Below are 22,080 nucleotides of genomic sequence, written 5' to 3'. Positions count from 1 at the left end.
GTAGCTTTCCCTGCCATTGCCCTGCAAGTCTTCAGAATTACAACAATCTATACTCATTGTGAAAATGAAGTGCTCCTAAATATGCACTACTACTAACCCATTTACTACCAAGTTATATGTGATACTCTATGCAAAGTTTGACACATGGATTAAAATACTGTATGTGTACCCCATCACATGCACTATCCAAGAAATTTGAAGCCAGCACATTTCCTCTAAACTGGGTAATTCATGAAGCAAGAAACGATAATTTGTGCACCCAATTTTGTACTGCTTCAACATACCGTACACTATTACTGCTTTTCAGTATAAGGCTTGCATTTGTCCGCCTAGTAAACTTCGGTGGCGTATAGGGTTGTCACTTTGGCGAGTCTTGAGCTTCTTACAACTTGGTGTGGGTAGCTTGGAAACCATTGATCTCTCTTTTGTCCAGTTTTCTGAGAAGAAAAAAAAAATGTCATGAGAAAAAGCAAGAAAGAAATGATGAAAGACAAATTGGTTCAATAAATAAAGTGTCCACAACCATACCTTGTGAGGATTTTAGATGATGAGTTTACTCTCAGTAATGGCACATCCTCTGCTGACTTGAGGTAGGTTCAGAGATAAAGCATCCAAGCCAGTGCTGATATGAGCAGTTTCTTGGAGCCTGTGGTTGGGTTGGAAGAGGGAAAAAAGCCATAATTACTATGGTACAAGCGTGAGTGGATTTGTGATTCATGTCTGAGAAGAATGTATATGAGAAGACTGCATGAGAAAATAGTGTGCGCATAACGTTTCTTTGCTTGTGAATTTGTTTTAGTGGTGACCTTCAGTGGACAGTGTCTGACCAAGCCTCAAGTAGAGGATACTTAGTTAATTGCCCAACACTATAAACTGTATGGTATATGCAAATGTAATATATGTATGATGGTAAACTTACGAAAATGTACAAATGCGTATACATACTGTGAGTTCACTTGACTCTACCATACATTGAATTTATGAGCATTTATCGCAGCAGACTCATGTGTGCAGAAACATAGTGAAACTTAAGCTGTGGTCTGTGTTACAAAGTTTAGCAGTAAAGATAGTTTGTGCAAAAGTGAGAACGAAGTAAATAATCTTAGAAAATGTCATTGGAATCCACAAGCTGTGCATCTGATCAGCTGGACAAGCCGTAAAACCTTATGAAATGACATGCAAAAAAGAAAATAAAGAAAGCTATGTTCAAATACCGAGCAGCATATTGCAAATAATTGCATATTGCTGAGCTCACGCAAAGGAATGAGTACTTACAGTACACTGTTAAAGTCGCCGACGCAGAGACTGTGCCAACAATTTTTTGAGTAAACGAAATACAAGAATATTTCCGCATATCTGGTGTCTAAAAAAGCACGAAGAAAAAGTATAACATTCATGGAGAATGTGTGACATTCAAATGCCAATTTCGTCGTGTCCGTTCGTCTTTATTTTACTATTTCCCAATCCAATCTTGTATTACGCAAGCAGCGCGATGGCTTTTCCGCATCGAGGATTCTATTGCAGAGAAGCAAGCGCAGATATTTCAAAGGGCGGCTGTTGAGCACGTAAGCGCTCACATTGGACGCCAACGCCCACTTCGCCAATACATTCTGCTATAGCTTTTAAGGAAATTACGTCGATATCCCCAGATAAACCGAATGACTCGCGTTTCCACTTTTCTTCCTTCCATTTCTTAAAGCACATTTGTAATCTAGCTTTTGCCGTCCTCATGCGTAAACTGGTGCGGAAAATCCGGCCTCATTCTGCGCGAGACGGCAACGGGTTTACGTTTTGCAACTTGCGTTTTTGTGGGCCTCAGAAATCCTGGCGGACAACGTATAAGCACCTACAAGTACTCTATCTGTGCAAAAACACAAATACATATCTGACGCTAGTCTGAAGCATATCACTGCATCGCGGAAAGTGATCCTATGAAGTTGTAAGGCAGGTGAACCAACCCGCGTTGTTCCAGTGTTGCTGGTCACGTAACTTAACTGCCAACGGGCATCTTGCCATCCTGCCACCTCCACGTGACCGTCGGTTTGGGGTCGCCGTTAACCTTACACTGGAACTCGACGGACCCTTCCGGCAGTGACGTGACATCCTCCGGGACTCGGACGAAATACGGCTTCGCTGTGATGGAAAGGTCATGGTGCAAACGGTGACACACTGCATTGTATACTGAACGCAGAAGACTCTCAAACAGGTTGCTTCTAGAGCTGTGTGATGTCCAAAATTTTCGCGTTTGTGAGTTAGAAGGCTCTGTAAGACACTAACACTCGTTGTCTTGGTGATGATGGGAGTGCGCTTAAAAGAGGCGGACGATAAGTGAAGAAAGACATACAAAGCGCATCTATCGTTCACGTCCTTTCAATGTATTCCCATAATCTTCATGCTAAATCAACTCGCCCAACTCGGTTAACTGACTCACCAACTTCCCACATTGTAGAGTGGGAAGTTAGCGAGTCAGTGAAGAAGTGGCACAGGCACTGGCTCTGTCATTATGCCATATATATATGGCATAACGACAGAGCTAGTGCTTGTGCCACTTGCTTAGCTGTAAGCATCGTTAATCACAGGAACGCAACAGAAGCCTCATGATCGTCTCATCCAAGATGCTCATCATGCGCGTGCACAGCTTGTCATGAAATATAAAATCGCTTACTGTGCACAGAGAGCAGTGCCGCCGGCGAGTTCCTGGTGCCGAGCATGTTGGCCGCCTGGCACACGTAGCGTCCTTGGTCGGACGGGCGCACGTCGGCGATCACGAGCGCGCCCTGGCCAGGAGGCGAGCGCGCCCCGTGCCCGGCTGCACCTGGACGCCGTCCTTGAACCAGGTGACTGTGGGCTCGGGGTGGCCCCTGGGAGGAACGCACTCCAGCGTCGCCGACTCCCCACCCGCAACGTGGATGCTCTTTGGAAGCTGGCGGAACTCGTTGCGAAGCACTGCGCATGTAAGACAGAACAAAGCGAATGAGGGACATAATATAGACACTCGAACGTAATTCTAGGTTCGTGCTTTTTGTCGCGTGTGCAACCGGCAGTGTACATTCGGACACGTTTCTGTAAAATCTCCATAAGTGACTGATAGAAGGAAGAAATAGACGGAAAGACAGGGAGGTTAGCAAGTTCTCAGCCCGGCTGGCCACACTGTTCTGACGAAAAGGGGCAAGGGCAATAAAAGATATTAGAAAAGAGGTGTTGTAAAAACAAAGGGCGCGGGGAGGAACGCGAAAAAAGAAAAAGAAGAACGAAACGAGAAGACCACCACCACTGGAGCAAAAATGCTTTCGAAGCCTTCTGTGCTGAGAATGGCGTCGGCCGGTGTCTCACGGCCCTCGCGAACGATGGGGTCCTGAGGCGCTGGAGCTATGGAGATCGAGGAGAGTCGGCACCTAGCGGCGAGCGGACGAAACTCCGTGGTGTGGATACCTCCATGCGCCGTCTGCTAGCCACATCGTGTTCGCATGTGTGCGTACGTCATGCACGTCCTCAGATTACAGCTTATTCCGTTGTGCTAGCACAGTATCAAGTGCTTGTACGTATGCCTACACGATACACATTAAGCATGTCACCTTACAAGACTTGTATGCACTCTAATAAGTGAGTGCATGCACGTGTCGGTAGGGCGCTAGGTCTAACCATCGTACCGTCCGTTCGCAAAAATCACTTCAATGTGGGCACCACTTTGTCGTTCAAGCACATCACATAGTGCACCTGGCGTCGTCCTAAACGAATAAAAGTACTAAATGTCGAGGTGTATGTCGTGATGTGAATGCAGAATTTTAGCGACACCATCTCATGAAGTTTTAGCGATTTGGAAATCCTTGTGATACCGAAAAGCATGAACTAGCGTCTGCAGAGGCCGGTTATCGGTAAAAAAGACGTGAAGCCACACATTTCTATAGCAGGTAGAGGTATTCATGCAAACAGAAAAGCAGTATGCACAAAGTTCTACTTCATCTACTTACGCAAAAATACAGACTCTCTTCTTTTGTAGCCGCTAGAGCAAGAAGTACATACTTCATTGACTTGGTCGCGCAACACTATTACTATTGTGGTATAGGCAAAACACAATTTAAACACGTACAAATAAAGCAAGAATATACATCGAGCACAGCGCGAAAGACGAATGTGGCCGAAGGCCAGTACCCACTTGATTGGCAGATTGCGCTTCTCGCACACGTAATAGGAACGTTAGACCCGCTTCGTACATTCATGTGGTAATGGAGGGCGTATAGAGGCTGCAGTCGACGCGCTTTTATTCGCCGGCAATCGAGTCATACCGCCGACGGCGAAGTGCCGCTGCGTACACTTGTATACGCGCCGCCGACCGCCTATCCACACAAACGCGGCGACGGTGCTGCCACCTATAGCCCGATCTCGCGGCTAATATCCATACATGTGACGCTAGAATGGGAATACATATATATAAATAAACTATGGCTATGCTAAACAAATATGGTAACCACAAACGACTGATAAACGTGCGTGCAACGCGAAACGACTGTGTCGGACAGCCTTTTAGAGCAGACGGGCCATTATCGCGTATCGCCTAAATATAGCGAAAACAACAACAACGACGAAAGTAAAAACATCTTAGTAAAATAATTGTCCGCGTCGAAGACGAATTTATAAACATCGCAGCATAACGTACAAGAGTGACATTGTATTCCTGTTCATCACAACATATTGCTTTTCTCTCTTTTCTTTATCTTCTGATTCACGTAATCAGTTTTCCTAAAATCTCAGTCCTCAACGGATTGACCACTCCATCAGCTCAATGTGCTCTACAAGTTCTGGATTCCTTGGAGCCAGTCCTCGCAAGTCTTTTTTAACGCGTATACTTTTAGGCAACCGCAGAGGAACCGATGTCATATTTCTCTGTTGTGACTGTCTCTGTGTGTGTGGCGAACACTGATGTGTGTGCGCGTATTACTTGTTCTCTCTTTCCTCCTTGCTCTCTCTATTCTTTTTTCTCCCCTTCCCCCTCCCCCCGTGTAGGGTAGCAAACCGGGTGCAACCTGGTTAACCTCCCTGCCTTTCCTTCGCTTTTATCTCTCTCTCAGTACTTCTGCGAACTCAAGCACGGTATTGTGTTTACGATGATGAAACCGGTTTATATACATAAATTAGAGCCTTGAATACAACTAAACTAGAACTATTTAAATGATGCTCTCGGCAGCACGCTTCCGACACTAAGCGTGTTAGCCGCACTCATATATCTGCGCCGTAAAAACCGCCTTCTTTCAATTGTGTTGCTGTACGGCTTCATGCATTGTCTAAATCTACTGGCGAAAATTCGATCAGCTGTATGTATGATCAGCTGCAAATACACGCAGTTACGGTGTCGAGTAAGTTATGACACACCTCCTGCGCTACTGAGCCTTTTCGAAAATGAAGGACTTGATGAACGCACAGCGCTAGATCAGCCAAGTGCAAACGCTTTCAGAATGGTCAAGATCTTGACACATGGTCTCTCGCAGCGCACTTAAACAAGGCCACAGTAGCGCGGCTGTTATTTCTAAACGCTACGTACCATACTGATTGACCATCTGTAACAAAGAGCTCATAACTGTTACTACATCGGCGGCATCAATACCGGAATTTCTCTTCTCTCATAGTATTACTATACCCTTTCCCAGTAGATGGTAGCGTAGACAAACGTGGTACATGGTACAGTAGACAAACGAGCCTAGCCCTGTTCAACATTCTTGCCTTTCATTCATCCTTCCCATCTTAGGACGGCAAATTTTTCGACGATGCTTGAACATCATAGGCAAAGTTATGAATTATTGCGGTTGCTACATCCTCGATCAGCTAGAGGGATGTCATCAAATGCTGCGAAACGTCGAAGAGCAGGCGGCAGGCGGGAAAAATGCGCATCACTCAGGGCCTTGTAAACAGCGTCCGACAGGTCGTCCATCTCCGCGGCCATTTATTCCTGCCAGGCGCCGTAGCACGAGGGCATGAAGATGGCATCGAGCATGAGGTGCGGCAGCGCGCCGTGTGTTATGGCACAGCCTCACAGCGAAGGCGCCCAGCACACACGTGCTGTGCGCGTTAACGTGGCCCCACGCGTGCCGGTCGACCAACGAAAGTTGTTAGAAAGCGTGGGCACATAGCATACCCCACTATTCGAAAAGAGTGCAGCACTCCCGAAACTAGACCTCTCGTTGGCCGGAATTTCGGTTATTCCAAGACGTAGCACGCTGTCTTTTCGTCATATCGTTTACAGTCACAAACGGCTCGCGAACGTTGGTTGAAAACGAGCGCCCGCGAAATCGAGAATACTTTGCTTAGTGACCGTGCGTTCAGGAATAGCTGATATGCGCGGTGGAGTTTTCCGCATATCTTCCGAAATAAGCGACCCTTTAAGGTACCGAGCTCCCACATTTAACAATTAGTGAAGAAGTAGCAACGTTAAATAAAAACTGCACGATTTTTGCGCTCACCTAGGTCAATAACGACCTTCAGGCTCGCCGTATACTTTTTGAGCGATTCCGTGGCATGATTGAAAAGTTTTCACATGTCGCGCCGCGCTCGGTGCGCGCACTCTGAACAATCATAATGTGTAGCACTAAAGCTTTTTCAAAATGCTAATCCTGTTTCTGCTGTGAACTGATCACCGCACTAGGGCTTTTTTGTTCTTTCGAAGGTTTGCCCAACGACATACACCATTAAACATATAAATAGAGGTCGGTTTCCCCAATATACATCAACGCTACTCTATAGTTGGGCCCATAAAGCCACGATTCGCATTCCGGCGGTCTCGTTGGATGAAAGCCCTCTGTTTTCAGGTAGCGCCGCCGTGTCTGGTTCAGGCCAGGGCATGTCCATAACAAGTGCTTGATGGTAGCCGCGGACGCTTCAGTTGTGCAGTACGGGCAACTATCCCCAAATGGTCCATGAAGATGTTATGACCAGGCATATGTGACCGATGGAGTAAGTGCCGCCCCCACAAGTAGTCCCCGCAACACCACCTCCTCCTGGCGGGTAAGGCCGCCTGGGAGGTTTAAACCACACGATGGAATTAAATCTCGCGGGGTTCGGCGGAGAATATCCTTGCAGTGGAGGAAATCACCCCGGGGGTCACTTGGGGAAGGCGCTTCCAGAGTGGGTGGCAGCTCACTGTGGGTGGCGGTGTCAGCCTGTATGCGACCAGAAATACTGTCCCGTGGAAGCCACTGTATAATGACGATTTTTACTTCACTGAAATTATTTAGCGGGAGCCGGCATTGATTCATATCAGATTGCTCCGGTTTACCGCAAAGCATCAATAGAGAGTGGACTCTAGAAGTGATCATATATGTCCACCGCCAGTTGCAGGTACAGAGACCTCGCACCTACACGGTGTGTGCACACAATCAGGGCAACGGAAAACCCCCAATGTTGTGAAAACACGTCAAGCTTTCATGTCCTTGCGATCTTTTGCCCCGAGGCACTCGGCCCAACCAAGACTCACGTATATATGGGGTTTACCAGTTAGGCGGAAAATACTTACTGAGAATATGTCGTGCTGGTGTGGGGAATTACTGAAAGAGTAAGGATAGGAAATTATTCTGCTTCGGATACTGCATACTCCGCAAATGTAAATGAAACGTTCAAGTTGGACCGGATCAAGGCGACCGTTTAGAACCATACTGCGCCAGTCATAAGCGTTCTGTTAAACTGCGACCTCGCACTGTTACGTGAATACAGTCCTTCAAACAGATAACGTTGCGCTTGATCCACGATTACTGGCCTCCAATCAAGTTTTCTCACGCGTATAAAAAAAGGCTTGGTGACCAAGATTTGACGCCATCCTTTACACTTTCTGTACACTTTCTGCACATATAAGTCCGGTTGCTAGAGTTCCTTTCATCGTTCTTGCCAGTACTGCACCGTGTTGAGTATCCCTTTCATGTAGCCCAGATCTCGGTTGAGTACTTTATCCATGAAATCCCACCCTGCACTCCCAAGTTGGTGCTGCGCGGCGTCGACGTGCAGCTTCGGCCTCGCGGAATCTCACCTCAAGATTCTGTCTGCGAGCGCGCGCTGCCGCCGCCTTCCGTGCCCTCCGTTCCGCAGCCTTGTCTTCCATCCGGCAACTCCGAAAGAAAGAGAAAGCGCGCCAAGAGGGAGCCTCATGGCGCGTTATTTCTGAAATGTTGTCTTCGGGCGTCGTTGAAAACACGAGACGTAGTAAAAAAATTGGCCGCGTATCTGCGTGCTTCGCTGCAAATGTCGTGTAAAGACGATAGAAGAGGCGCTGTGTGAGATATAGACGCCATCTGGCAATACGTCGGGAAACATGAGTGCTGTGTTGCGTGCTGGTAGTCCCGGCGCAGCAGCAGGCGAAGACCGGCGGTGACCAACGCGACCGGCGGGGACGCCAGCCAGCCCGAAAACGTGGTTTGGCGCCAAGCGCTGAAGCAGAGAAACGTCCGCACTCAACGAGTACTCTCCACACACTCTTTTATTTACACGTCGCCTGGGTAAAACAGGAACGCCAGAGCGGCGCCCACAACCGGCAGCCTGAAGGCCGCCCACAACGCTGCTTTTTCATTTTTTAAATATTTTTTTCACCTTCTTGGCCTTCTCAAAACTAAAGTTTTTCAACACCAACCCATGGCATTCGTACAGTGCAACAGAACCGAAACCGAAACACAACAATGAGCTCGTGCGAAGGGCACGGAGGAAGGCAAATTTCAGCGCAGTCGCATTTTCAGCTTTGTTGAAACAGCGCTCACTAGACGACGACGAAGTAAAAGAAGGCACAGGACAGGCGCTGCCTGTCCTGTGCCTTCTTTTACTTCGTCGTCGTCTAGTGAGCGCTGTTTCAACAAAGATGAACGCATACCAACTCGCTCAAGCTTCCATTCTTATGCATTTTCAGCGCAGCTTAAGAAACTAGGGTCCTTAAAATTACGTATGTATGCATTTTCTATTAAAGGAACACGCCACCTAATACTTACCTAGTGATGTTGCACCTCAGATATGCATGATATTTACTTTTTGATCGACAACGTTCACAAGTATGAGCAGCCGTACCAGTTCAAGACGGCTGGCCCTTGGGCAAGTGGTTCAACTTTGGCCGAGTGGCTGAATCGAGGGACGTGCCGACAAACAGAAAGACAAACAGAAAGACAGACAGACCAAAATTTCTGCGTTTAAGTTCCCCAAGAAAGACTATGGTCTTTAAAAGAAAGAACGCCACACAGGTGAGCACGCACGAGAGTCTCACTCGTCAACGTCGTCTTCTTCTGCTACTGCATACCAGAACGCGCGCTTCTCACGAACTAGAGGTGGCTACTACAAACAAACAAACGGAGGATGGACAGACCCACGGCATAAGGAGCTTCGCACCTAAAAAAAATTACACCATCTCCCGCTAAAGGGGACCATGAGGCGATGCGAAGCCGGAGCACTTGCACGATCGCGTTCCGTTGGCGTTCGCTGGGCATGCTACCGACCTTGCATCGTGGAACGCAAAGAGGAACGCTATGCGCGTCGTGTCTTCCCTTTAGCCTGGCCGTTAATTCTCACAGAACATGCGGGGAACGCGGTCGACAGGCGCACGAGAGAGAGGCAGCGTAGGAGAGGAAAGAGAGGGGAGGGGACGCGCATGCGCTGGCCCTCATCGCGGCGCTGCGCAGGAGAGAATTTCGGCATGCCGATCCCGCATTTCAGAGGAGCCAACCGAGGCAAGCGCTAGACTGGGGGGGGGGGGGGGGTTATTCTTAGAAGGAAGAAGGAAATGAAAATGAAAATTGGGTGTGGAGTGAACGATAACTGTCTCTCAAGTGAGGACACCTCAACCAATACACTCACGGGGGATTGGGGAATGAAGGGACACTGAACGCGCGCAGCGCTCTGCCACTTGAAGGAGGGGAGACTAGAGGAAGATAGTAGCGTATGCGCCGTGAGAGCAGAAGCGAGAACGCAGGAGAAGCGCAAGCAGGTGCTGGTAGAGAAGTGGAGAGAGTAACGCGCAGATGTTGGAGAGAGAGAAGGAGGAGAGTTGCGCATGCGTAGTGTGAGTGCGGACTACTACGCCGCGTGCGGATTACCACGCCGCGTGACATACCCCCGAGCAAGAGATACTTCGCATCTAAAAATGGGTCCGAGCACCGAAATGAGGACGAGTTATGTTCGTCTTTAGCCACTTCTGTTTTGATATTATCGGAAAAGAACGCTATAAAAATCAAATCTGGCACATTACAGAAAGCGGCGAAGAGCATTGGCGGACTGCGTGGCGCTCATTGGCATCAGGACCAAGCTTCTAATCTGACAAAAAGTAAACTTCAGTTGGACCCGTTGTGTAGGTTCTAGTTGCTATTTTCGTCCTAGTCATCTTTTTGTTATTGTTGTGGTTTTGTTTTTAGGTATCATTTTGTAGCCGCGAACAAGGACTGTTCTGTACTAGCGAAACATCTCATTAGCACTTCATGAGTCTGCATATTAAACCTGAAATGAAGTTTGAAGTTATTTTTCTCTTCACAGATATCAGTGTAAGACCAAGCCGCCGCGTAGGCCACTTTTTTACGCACCGTAAGATAACAAGCGATTTCGACTGGTGTTGTATTATATAATACTTTATTCATAAGAACAGATATTTGTGTAGACGCTCCAAATTATCAATTTTCTTCCTTTTCCTCTTTTCACAGTCATTCACAAAGAGCGAAGACATCCTGAAATTCCGCGATTGTTTGTGTTTGTTTGTTGTTGCAGTAACACAGATAATTTTGATGCATATAGCAGCTGAGTTACAAGCAGGTTCTGTCACTGACTTCGAGTAATGAAAAAGGGTACTATAGGCCGAGGTATTGGGATATTTTAGTTTTATCAATGCTTTTTTTAGGCGGAATACTGTAACTTGATGATACTTTAAAATATTTTCCAATGAAATAGGTTGGGTGCGATTGCGACCTCACACGACGTCGTGTCCGTCACAAGCTGCAACACTGCACCAGAAAACACTCACTGCCACTCCCTTAATAGGCCTACACGTGTATCCTTTAAACTTTATCGGGTAGAAAGCAACATCTACATCCTCGCAAAAGGAGACCTTCCACTTCCCTGTTGGGCGAGGTGTTCGCCGGGAATGTCTGTCGGTCACACAAGTGTTTTTGCTTCCATTTTCTACGTCTTGTTTTCTATTTTCGCTCTAAAGACACACACGGTAGCCTAAAACAGCAGATTCTGGACAACAACCATGCGCTGCGGTTTCTCTTATCGTCTGATGTGTCGATAAAAATAAAGAAGATGAAAAAGTTGTAGCAAATTTCTCTTCAAGAGCTTTTCTCTCCCAAGAGGGCAGGGTGGGCACTGTTTCTATCGTTCGAAGCTTCCCGCCAATGCTGTCATCAGCCTATCCGGGGCTTGAGTCCGCTCCAGAGAACGAAAGAAGTCGGGACCCTGCTCGCCCAACATCGTTCAACGCTTCCCCCCCGCCCCCCGCCTTTCGTACACTGCCACGTTCTCTTGATGTTTCTTTCAGCAGATGCAAAACGAGCCAAGAAGGAAAACGAGCAGTCGATCACATGAACAACCTTTTTTGAGAGGTGGTACATATTCTCCTCTGCTGGTCTTTTTCCGGCGATCAAAGTATATTACGAAGCAGCAAAAACATATTTGGCGACCATATGGTAGTGGAATGCTCCTAAAGGCATCTTGGGGTCGGTGAGCAGGAGTCCGATTTTTTTTCTCTATTTTTACGTACTGCTTGGTTATTTCAATGAGCGTCAGTGATTCTGTTTTCGCCCTCCCGCTCCAATCCTATTTTCTCGGGACGTGGCGCACAACCTGGCAGGCGAGCCAGTGGTACTCCTTAGAATGTCTAATGATGCCCGAGAGTGGATTTAGTTCCTTTGCTTTTGGCCGACCCCAGATGCTTTTTAAATGCGAAGCATTTCTTAGCGAACCTCTGGCACTTTGAGCGTTTCTATCTACGTATCTATCTATCTATCTATCTATCTATCTAGCCGCCTACGTCTGGGTGCTCTCATGATCGCCTCCTTAACTTGGTGAAGACCAAAATTTGCATGGGAGGGTAAGAGGATTTGACGAATATGATTGCCGGGTCATGACATGAATAACTTTAAAATCCTGTCGCGTACGTCGTCAAACCCTTTCCACTAGACACGTGTGGCACATACCCGTTTACCACGGGCCACAGCGTACGGGTATGCGCCACAGGTGATTGACAGTTTATATCTACCCAGGAACGGCGAGAACGGACATTGGTAACTTAAATGCTAGAGCGTTAAGGAAAACCAACAATGGCAGCGCTGACTCAACGAATGGAATGAATGAAAATTAGGATCCCTGCAGGAATCGAACCCAAGCATTCTGCGTAGGAATCAGGTATTCTACCACTGAGCCATGCCAGGTCTATAAACTGGTTTGGAAAAACAGCCTACGCAGGCGTAATATCGGTGCAAGGTCAATTGTGGTTGTGGTGCTTGCTATCTAATTTTACAAGAAAGCAATAAACACTACATGATACTCCTACGATGTGTACTCCTACGACACATGCATCATATCAGATTAACGTCTGTAGTTCCAGTGTTGGCTCCGCTTTTATAGCAGTCTAACAAACATTACGTCTGTATTCATATGATTCAGCAAGCTATATTGAAGCACTGCTCGATCCCGGAGGAATACATTAACGAAAGTTACATATAATATCCACATCAGCGCACCGTAAATTGCACTTAGTCCGCAAGAACAACGCAGTGTCCACTTCATTTCTTACGAGCCTGGGCGATGGCCTCATGCTGACCGATGATGATGCCAGATTGAGTGACAGCCGCTTTGTAGACTAGGCTACGTAGGCCACATACGCCCAGGTAGTCTACGAATACGGCAAATACCATCCACTGATGTTGGTCCGCGTAGCACTATCCAGGCCTACCAGCCTCGACGGCCTATACCTCACCAACGCGAAGGGTGGCTTCAGGTTCCTACTTGTCGCCGGCTCTGTCGACAGCCGATTTGTCGACGAAATGACCGAGCATGAGGATGTAGATGCGGTCACTGACCAAGTCAAGGTGAAAAACACAGAGAGGTTTCGGGACCCATACGTGTTCCTCGTTCACACTAAGCAGGCAAGAGCCGTGTGTCGCTTTTTTATGCTAAAATGTGACGTAATGAACGGGTGTAGGTGTAGGAACCGAGGCATAGAATTCCAACAGCTCTACTATACCACATACTTCACTACACATGGACCTCTCGTCACCACGATCACGTCCGGATCCTATAACAAGTCATGACCAGCTGCTGGTGCTCACTGATCACGGTGATGATGCCCTTGTTCAAGAACTGTCAAGAACTTCTTCCTCACATGCACGCGAGTTCGTGAAACGTGCGTGCGTTCTCGGGACACATATGCGGCTCTTCAACATAGATATGTATGCGTATAGAATTTAAACATATCTTTAGCGTCATTTTGTAATGTGTCGCTCAGTAAAAAAAGTTACGCCACAGTCACCTACCCGCCGCATGCTTCGCATAACATCGACTCCCACGGTACGTGGGATCTGCCGAATTTTTTCTTTCTCGCCTTCTTGCCCTGCGTGTGTGCTCCTCAGAAACATACATTAACCGCCGAATTCTCGATTCTTGCACTAGTATGCGTATTTCTTCCGAGCAGCTTTCGTTCATCGTTAGAGAAATCGAATGACTTCAAACTGTGGCAAACGTTGCTCATGGTTTTCTCGGTTTACTAGAGCTCAGTTAACTTCGACTCAGTTTCAACATTTGCAAAAAAAAAGTAATCGCATGCTTCTTCATGTCATCCTTTCCCCTTCATAATTTTATAGCTTCAAATTCACCTCTCCTTTTGAATCCTTCAATTTTTCTTGCCCTCTTAACGCATTCACACTAGACTCACTTCTAAAATTTTTGAAATGCGGAAAATTAAACATAATAAACATAAGAAAGTTGCTCGACCAGCATGACGTGTCCGCTCTTAAACACGAAAAACGACATTTAGCGTCGACACTCGACTGAATATAAATAATCAATAATTATTAACAATTACTACAAGTATTGAGCGGCAAACACATTTTGCATGAACATTGATCAGAACAGCCGGCAAACTGAATCTGCCGTTAACAAGTGATGCGTATTTTTACCTTCGTATAAGCCCTTTCTTCGTTTACTCTTCAATTTACTACACCAGTTTATTTTACGCTCCGCAAAAACTATTTCAGCGTATAACAGGCCGCTGACGAGCCCCAACTTCCGTGAGATAGCCTAGTTGCAAGCGAAGGGTGAAATCAATAATTCATAAGTTCATAAGGATCAATAATACACTCACGCCCTGCGTGCGTGTTGCTGATGCTTGAAGTCACTGCGTGTTTTATACCAAGTTATATAATCTTCGAGGTACATATAAATGCTTTAGTGATCTTTTGGTGTCTGTTACTGTTTCACTACATCTAGTTCATTCTAATTCCGAGGCTGCTTCGCTCCGGATTAAAAATTTCGAAAAGGAAGGAGTCGCGCTCAAATAGGCCAGTGGCCACTACGGAAAACACAAAGGCGGGAACACTAAGAATTCGTGAGTGTTTGCCATTAGTCTCCTAAAGTAGTCAGCTTATGAGCTAAGCTCCCCATTCGAGCAACTGGAGACAGTCAAAGTTTTCTTACCAAAGAGCAGTTGAACTCATTTCCTTGGTAATACTTTTTTTTATTCTTTATATTTGTGATGTTACGTTTGGATGCAGGTAACGTACGTGCAAATTGCTCGCTGCTGAAAAATCAATAAAATATTTTTCTTAGAAGAGACTCTAAGACTAACTTCAATTGACAGAACATTTCCGACGCTTGTGTAAGTTAAGAAGCGGCAGCTTTTGTTTAATGGATCCTCTGTATGGATATAGTTGCGTAAATCGAATATACTATAAGTGATTAACGAACTCCCTTAAATTTCAGGGTTAAATCATTTCAAAGTCTTTTATTCAGATACCTCCCCAACAAAAATCAAACGAAGAACAACGGAAAGCCAGATGGTGGTTATCATTTGTCTAGATTAGCGAGAAGCATTTGGTCTACATACTGTATCTCTGGATCCCTCCATCTCAATTTAAAAAACATGACATTAATCTACAAGTTATAGGATAGTTACCACAACCTTAAAGTTTTAACTTAGTTTAATACAGAGCCTGAATGACTGTGCAGAACTGTTCTTATTTATGAACACAATAATTATTCCCTGTATATGAGGTTTGCAGATATGGCTCATTACAACGTAAAAACTAAAGTAAAATACACGAATTACTAAAGTTCTAGGGCCAAAATTGCTAGCATTCCTGTTTAGCCTGTTCCGTCGAATTGCGCTTCCAGCGGCGAAGTGTAGACACCGATGGAGTTGCTCGGGCAAGCTTACGGAAGACACTTTATTTTAATTTTTTTAGGCCCGACTGGTCTTCGGGTCAATGCATCCATTCCATCCTGGATCATTTCGCGGAACACTTCATGGATACTCTCAGTACACACTGGTCGGTTGAACTCCGATGGAAAGCCCTCCGATGCGCTGCCGCTGCCAGCCGCGGCTCAGCAGTATACAATAGAGTGGTTTCGAACGATAAGACGGTGGTAAGGTCATGACATTCCGCCTAAGTTATAAGGTGCACCAATCACACACTCTCCGAGAAAGCTCTGCAGAGTCGCGATAGTAGACGCTGACAGGCGTGGAGCAGGCAGGGGGGGGTGGACATTCACCGCAAATCATCGGCCCGTATATTCTTTACTCGACACCTGTCGCTTTAAAGATTCGAAAAATACGACATGTGCAGGTTCGTGGGCTCTGAGAGCACCAGCAGTCTCCTGCAGTATATGTATATTTTTCACAGCTTGTTTCTTTTGTGTGCGTGAGGCTTGTGTGTGTGGATGCATGCGAGAGAGAGAAAGAGTGTGTGTGTGTGTGTGTGTGCTTGCGTGCGTGCGTGCGTGCAGGATGTTTACGGGCACCGGCCCAGCCAGTGAGTCCACGTGTTCCACGCCTAATCAATTACAGCCGTACGGTTGCCGCGGTGAACTGCAAGCCATCGGTTATTGGAAAGAAAAGGTTCGTGTTAAGTATACGCGACTAGACAGAAAGGCAAAGGTTGAAGACCTCACAAGATAACAAGCTTAAAGGGGCCCTGCAACACTTTTTCAGCATGCTCAAAAAGCGCTGCCGATCGGTAGTCGAGGCTCCCGAGAACACGCGAGCCAAATATTATAGCGATGCGCACGGCCTGGAATTTACAATAAATTCTCAAAGTCAGCTGAAAATCGCTCCCGCTTCTCTCGACAAATGATGTACTAGTCCGCAAAATATGACGCGATTGTCGGCAGTTCCACCATTGGCTGATGTTATAATCACGATAACACCCTCATTATTACTTTCGTTGTTAATTTTGAGTTCTATAAGTAGATAATATGTATGTTTATATTCTGTTATCACGTTAAAAACACCGAACAAACATTAATCATAGCACTTCCGGTCTCACCGACAGCTCGTCTGCTCGTAGTTGCGTGGTTCCGTTTTCTTCACCATGCGCAGTGCCGAAAACGTGAATATTTCTGTGCTTTTGACCATCGCCGGTTGCCGCTGAGAGTGGCAGCCGTTCGAGTGTTGCCTCGTCAGCTGGGAACTGCATCGTCGGCACGTTCCCACGACCAACCTAGGCAGGCGTGCAGCATTTCTCCGATAACAATGCTGGCGTCCGGTGATGGCGGCGGTTCGGGGTCGTCTGCCAGTGCCGTCTTACCAGTGGCGTAACTAGGGTGGGGCAAGGGAGTACAAGTGCCCCGGGCGCCACTTGGAAGGGGGCGCCGAGCTGAGTCCGCCCAACATGTGCCCCACGACACAAACACGTTCCCTGGCACATGTAACGTATAAAGCCAAGAATCCATAAAGAATTAGTGAAGCCATTTGTTATGGCATTATGTTCGACACGACTTCCGACCAAGCACACCGTGAGCAAATGTCACAGGTTGTGCGATACGGGGAAGGTGACTTCGATAAGAAATCGTGGAGGTGATCCTAAGCAAGCTAGAAGAGGACAAAATGGACCTATGCAGGACTGTCGGTCACAGTGCTACGGCAACGCTGCCGTGATGGCTGGGCAAAAAAGTGGTGTCAGTCAAAGAATAGCGGGAAGAAACGAACTGGTAATATTCGTAAACTGCGAAAATCACTTGCTCAAGTTGGTTGGAGTACATGCTGCAAAGGAAGACACCATGGGCCATCGAAGCACTTTGTGTGTTTTTTTTCTCGCTCAACGCACCGTTATGAGAATCTAAAAGATGCGGTGCCTGTTGCTGTCATGTCAGAGTCGGAAACCAGATGGAGTGCAAAGGTCGAAGCGATGAAGCCAGTCGGGAGACACCTTGAGAAGATCGATACTTGAAGATTTCCAAGGGATGACAAATAACGACAAAGAAACGGGCGAAACGAAAAGCGATGCCACACCATTGCATAAGCGGATGTTTGATTTTTTTTTATTCTACTCGGCTTTTGGGACAAGGTACTGGTTCGCGTAGATGGTTCAAAAAAATTTGGCAGATCCCACGCACTGTGGGAATCGATGTAATGCGAAGCAGCCAGCAAAGAGCTGCATACAGCGCCTTGTTTGTCTTTGAGCCAAATGAAATCATTCATGCCATGGCATCTAGTCCACCATATATCGCATGTCTGCCATGCACGCATGCATGCACAATCTACTGTACACCATGATGAACCGCATTAAAACGCATATTGTGGTATACACAATGCATGACCTGTCGCTTATGTTAATCACGCACTCGTGTCGTGCCACACCAATTTTGGTATATATCCAGTTAACAAAACGGCCGGAAGCACACCATGACAGTGGCATGTAAATCATACCGTACATGACATGCATAACATGATTCGCATGTTAATACCTCTCATTTATGTTCGTAATACAGTCACATCGCGCAATATCAAGTTTGGTGTATATCAAACGAGCGAAATGGCCGCGAGTGCACCACGAGTATAGCATGTAAATCATGCCATACATGACATGCATGTCATGATTTTCATCTTAACACCTTTCATTTACGTTCGTCATACAGTCGCTTCGCGCAATACCAATTTTGGTGTATATCAAGCTAGCGAAACGGCCGCGAATACACCATGAGCGAGGCATGTAAATCATGACATACATGTCATAGATGTCGAGGTTTTCATGCCAGCACCTGTTATTCATGTTCTTCATACAGTCACATAGCACAATACCAATTTTGGTGGATATCAAGCAAGCGAAACGGCCACGAATGCGCCATGAGCATGACATGTCATGCATGTCACGATTTTCATGTTACCACGTCACATTTACGTTTGTCACAGAGTGGCTGCGCGCAATACCAATTTTGGTGTGCATCAAGCTAGCGAAGCGGCCGCGAATGCACCATGAGCGTGGCATGTAAATCATGACATTCATGACATGCATGCCATGATTTTCATCTTACCAACTGTTATTCATGTTCTTCATACAGTCACTTCGCGCAATACCAATTTTGGTGTATATCAATCTACCGAAACGGCCGCTAGCGCACCATGAGCGTGGCGTGTAAATCCCGTTGTACATGACTTGCCCGTCATGATTTTCATGTTACCAACTCTAACTTACGTTCGTCATACGGTCGTGTCGCGCAATACCAATTTTGGTGTATATCATGCAAGCGAAACGGCCGCAAATGCACCATGAGCGTGGCATGTAAATCATGACATACATGTCATGGATGTCATGGTTTTCATGCTACGACCTGTTATTCATACAGTCACATAGCACAATTCCAATTTTGGTGTATATCAATCTAGCGAAACGACCGCGAGTGCGCCATGAGCGTGGCATTTAAATCACGTCATACATGACATGCATGTCATGATTTTCATGTTACCACGTGTCAGTTATGTTCGTCATGCAGAAATGTCTCGTCATACCAGTTTTCGTATGTATTCCTTCATTTAAACGGCCGCGAGCGCCCAGAGACCATGTCATGTAAATCATGCTGCACATGACATGCGCATCATGATTCGCATGTTAGGACCAGTCATTATGTTCCTCATGAATTCTTGTCACGCCGTACCAATTTTGGTGTATATGAAATTAACGGAACGGCCGCAAGAGCCTAAGGTCGTGGAATGTAAAGCATGCTGTTCATGACCTGCGTGTCATGATTTTCATGATATGACCTGTTATTTGTGTTCGTAATAAGGCCATATTATGACACACGAATTTTGGTATACATCCGATGAACGAAACGGCCAGGAGAGCGCACAAAGTCGTAGGCGGCTAGATAGATAGATAGATAGATAGATAGATAGATAGATAGATAGATAGATAGATAGATAGATAGATAGATAGATAGATAGATAGATAGATAGATAGATAGATAGATAGATAGATAGATAGATAGATAGATACGCTCAAAGTCGCAGAAGTTCGCAAAGAAATGCTTCGCATTTAAAACGTTGCAAGATCCAAAAATGAACTTCCACGATGCTGCCTTAGACATGAAAGCTTTCACAGATCACATTCATGGCGAAATGAAAACTCTGGTGAGTGAGTCACTCGATGAAGGGCTTGGTCTCTGTGAGGCGTGAGGAGTCGGTGTTGAAGGGCGTTCACGAGGAAGAAAATTCGGCAGATCCCACGCACTGTGGGAATCGATGTAATGCGAAGCAGTCAGCAAAGAGCTGCACACATCGTCTTCTTTGTCTTTGAGCCAAATTAAATAATTCATGCCATGGCATCTATTCCACCATATATCGCATGTTTGCCATGCACGTGCGCATGCATGCACAATCTAGAGTACACCATGCCAATGAAACGCATATTCTGGTATATAAATGCTTGATCTGTCGTTTTTGTTCATCACGCACTCGTGCCATGCCATACCAATTTTGGTATATATCACGTTAACAAAACTGCCGGAAGCGCACCATGACAGTGGCATGTAAATCATACCGTACACGACATGCATAACATGATTCGCATGTTAAGACCTCTCATTTATGTTCGTCATACAGTCACATCGCGCAATACCAATTTTGGTGTATATCAAGCTATCGAAACGGCCGCGAATGCACCATGAGCGTGGTATGTAAGTCATGACATACATGGCATGCATGTCATAGTTTTCATGTTACCACCTGTTATTCATATTCTTCATACAGTCACATCGCGCAATACCAATTTTGGTGCATATCAACCTAGCGAAACGGCCACGAGTGCGCCATGAGCATGGCATGTAAATCATGTCGTACATTTCATGCATGTCATGATTATCATGTCACCACCTTTCATTTACGTTCGTCATACAGTGGCGTCGCGCAATACCAATTTTGGTGTATACCAAGCTAGCGAAACGGCCGGGAATGCACAACGAGCGCGGCATGTAAATCATGACATACATAACCTGCATGTCATAATTTCCATGTTACCACCTCTCATTTACGTTCGTCATGCAGTCGCGTCGCGCAACACCAATTTTGGTGTATGTCAAGCAAGCGAAACGGACGCGAATGCACCATGAGCGTGGCATGTAAGTCATGACATACATGGCATGCATGTCATAGTTTTCATGTTACCACCTGTTATTCATGTTCCTCATACAGTCACGTCGCGCAATACCAATTTTGGTGCATATCAACCTAGCGAAACGGCCACGAGTGCGTCATGAGCATGACATGTAAATCATGTCGTGCACCTCATGATTTTCATGGTACCACGTCTCATTTACCTTCGTCATACAGTCGCTTCGCGCAATACCAATTTTGGTGTATATCAATCTACTGAAACTGCCGCTAGCGCATCATGAGCGTGGCATGTATATCAGGTCGTACATGACTTGCATGTCATGATTTTCATGCTACCACGTCTCACTTACGGTCGTCATACTCTCGTGTCGCGTAACACCAATTTTGGTGTATATCACGCAAGCGAAACGGACGCGAATGCACCATGAGCGTGGCATGTAAATCATGACATACATGTCATGGATGTCATGGTTTTCATGCTACCACCTGTTATTCATGTTCTTCATAAAGTCACATCGCAAAATACCAATTTTGGTGTATATCAATCTAGCGAAACGGCCGCGAGTGCGCCATGAGCGTGGCATGTAAATCATGTCATACATGACATGCATATCACGATTTTCATGTTACCACGTGTCAGTTATGTTCGTCATACAGAAATGTCTCGTCATACCAGTTTTCGTATGTATCCCTTCATTTAAACGGCCGCGAGCGCCCCGAGACCATGTCATGTAAATCATGCTGCACATGACATGCGCGTCATGATTTGCATGTTAGGACCTGTCATTATGTTACTCATGAACTCTTGTCACGCCGTACCAATTTTGGTATATATGAAATTAACGGAACGGCCGCAAGAGCCCAAAGGCCGTGGAATGTAAATCATGCTGTTCATGACATGCGTGTCATGATTTTCATGATATGACCTGTCATTTATGTTCGTGATAAGGCCATGTTATGACGCACCAATTTTGGTACACATCCGAATAACGGAACGGCCAGGGAGCCTAAAGGCCGTGGAATGTAAATCATGCTGTTCATGACATGCGTGTCATGATTTTCATGATATGACCTGTCATTTATGTTCGTAATAATGCCATGTTATGACACACCAATTTTGGTATACATCCGATTAACGAAACGGCCAGGAGAGTACAAAGTCGTAGGCGGCTAGATAGATAGATAGATAGATAGATAGATAGATAGATAGATAGATAGATAGATAGATAGATAGATAGATAGATAGATAGATAGATAGATAGATAGATAGATAGATAGATAGATAGATAGATAGATAGATAGATAGCTCAAAGTCGGAGAAGTTCGCTAAGAAATGCTTCGCATTTAAAAACAGATGATTGGTGAAAAGTCGAAAGGAGAAGAGTTAACGGTTCAGGAGGGAATAGAAGGGGTCATGAAATCCACACTCCAGCCGTCTTCATTCTGAAATCGACGATAGGTTTGCTCGCCTGCAGGACACAGATGTCAAGTTTGGTTTTCTCCTGGACGTCAACAAGCTGTGCTATACAGCGACG

The 22,080-nt window shown here is 46.0% G+C and overlaps 1 protein-coding gene across 1 annotated transcript in view; it reads right to left on the bottom strand.

Moving 5' to 3' along the window:
• Nucleotides 1-2,764: 2,764 nt before the first annotated feature.
• LOC125758636 (roundabout homolog 2-like) overlaps nucleotides 2,765-22,080 on the bottom strand; it is a 47,587-nt gene continuing 28,271 nt past the window's right edge. The window contains exon 3 of the mRNA XM_049416048.1: nucleotides 2,765-2,946. Within this exon, the coding sequence (XP_049272005.1) occupies nucleotides 2,765-2,946 (182 nt within the window). The remainder of the gene's footprint in view (nucleotides 2,947-22,080) is intronic.

Source organism: Rhipicephalus sanguineus, chromosome 5 (assembly GCF_013339695.2).
Source record: "Rhipicephalus sanguineus isolate Rsan-2018 chromosome 5, BIME_Rsan_1.4, whole genome shotgun sequence".
In the NCBI taxonomy this organism is placed as follows: Eukaryota; Metazoa; Arthropoda; class Arachnida; order Ixodida; family Ixodidae; genus Rhipicephalus; species Rhipicephalus sanguineus.
Note: the sequence above shows the minus strand (reverse complement) of the source record. Positions and strands in the feature narration are given on the sequence as shown.